This window comes from Monopterus albus, unplaced genomic scaffold (genome assembly GCF_001952655.1).
Source record: "Monopterus albus unplaced genomic scaffold, M_albus_1.0 scaffold28.1, whole genome shotgun sequence".
Lineage (NCBI taxonomy): Eukaryota > Metazoa > Chordata > Actinopteri > Synbranchiformes > Synbranchidae > Monopterus > Monopterus albus.
This window is the reverse complement of record NW_018127908.1, coordinates 4,095,908-4,097,207: the sequence shown is the minus strand read 5'-3', so window position 1 is coordinate 4,097,207 and position 1,300 is coordinate 4,095,908. Positions and strand designations below refer to the sequence as shown.

Here is a 1,300-nt window from a genome sequence, read left to right as displayed (position 1 = left end):
AAAAGGAGAAAAAGAAAGACAGAAGAAGAGAGACTTACGCGATGTACATCTACAAAGTTTTGAAACAGGTGAGTGAGGAAAGCGCGCCGAGCATTAACTCCTCTGGTTTTCTTATCTTAACACCCCTTTCCCTGTTTTCCCAAAGGTTCATCCGGACACGGGGATTTCGAGCAGGGCCATGAGCATCATGAACTCCTTCGTGAATGACCTGTTCGAGAGGATCGCCACCGAGGCGTCCCGGCTGGCTCAATACAACAAACGCTCCACCATCACCAGCAGAGAGGTGCAAACCGCAGTGAGGCTGCTGCTGCCCGGCGAGCTGGCCAAACACGCCGTGTCTGAGGGCACCAAGGCTGTCACCAAGTACACCAGCTCCAAGTGAAGACTTCACAGCAAGGGTTTCAGACCTGTGCATCAGTGCTGTCTTAACGTGCTCAATTTCAATAAATGTAAATGAATGTTTCGATTAACTACTATAACGCACAACACGAAATCGCACTGCAAGTCACTACTTTTTAAATCCAGTTTTTAATTTAGGAGGAAACGGTACATGTTAGCCACTAGGTGGGGTAATTGCACATGGTATCCAGGCATACTGACTGGGGAGCAGTACCGGTCCATCTTGGACGAACTGGCTCATAAGCCTTAGTCCTCCACCGTTTTGACAACACAGCTCTTACTATTGCGCAAAATATGACTGATACTAGGGGTCAGCTGTCAGTAACATTAGAACTGCTATTGCTAAAATCCGCTGTGTGTCGCAATAACCCGCATGAATGGAGGTCATTATGGTAGGCGTTTATCTTTTACATCTGCATTTAGTGGCTGAGTAATAAAGTCTAGGCTTTCTGGCACAAACACTTGAACACCACTGTTTGTCAAATGCTAAATGAAATCCAAAGATGTCTAAAACCCCAGAATTGGTCAGTTCCCACTCGACTATGTCCACCTAAGGTGTTAATCTTTTAAGTCAGTGTGACATATAACTGGTTGCACGTTATGTAGAAAATGTGCATGTGGAATTCTTTTTCTGGTGCTCATTGTAATGAACTCAGATGTGTCCTCCTCACTTTAGGACTGTCCTCAAGCTGTTTTATTTTTGTAGGGATACTCACAGCTGTAGTCTTTTTCAATGTTATGTGGAGGATGTGCATATTAAATGTGCTTTAACTTTTTCTGTTCATTTACTTAACTGAGATGCATCTTTGTGAACTGCTGATACCAGATGTGAGATGTGTGCATATAACTTTTAGTATTTAACTCAAATCACCAGTTATATAAAGTTATGGAAACAAAATGA

General features: G+C 43.3%; 1 protein-coding gene across 1 annotated transcript; it reads left to right on the top strand.

Annotated features, from left to right (window-relative positions):
* The first annotated feature begins 6 nt into the window (after positions 1 to 6).
* Positions 7 to 476, top strand: h2bk1 (H2B.K variant histone 1). The gene is made up of 2 exons (XM_020595909.1): positions 7 to 68; positions 146 to 476. The coding sequence occupies exons 1-2, from the start codon at positions 42 to 44 to the stop codon at positions 380 to 382; spliced, it is 264 nt and encodes an 87-aa protein (XP_020451565.1). The 5' UTR covers positions 7 to 41; the 3' UTR covers positions 383 to 476.
* Positions 477 to 1,300: the final 824 nt, after the last annotated feature.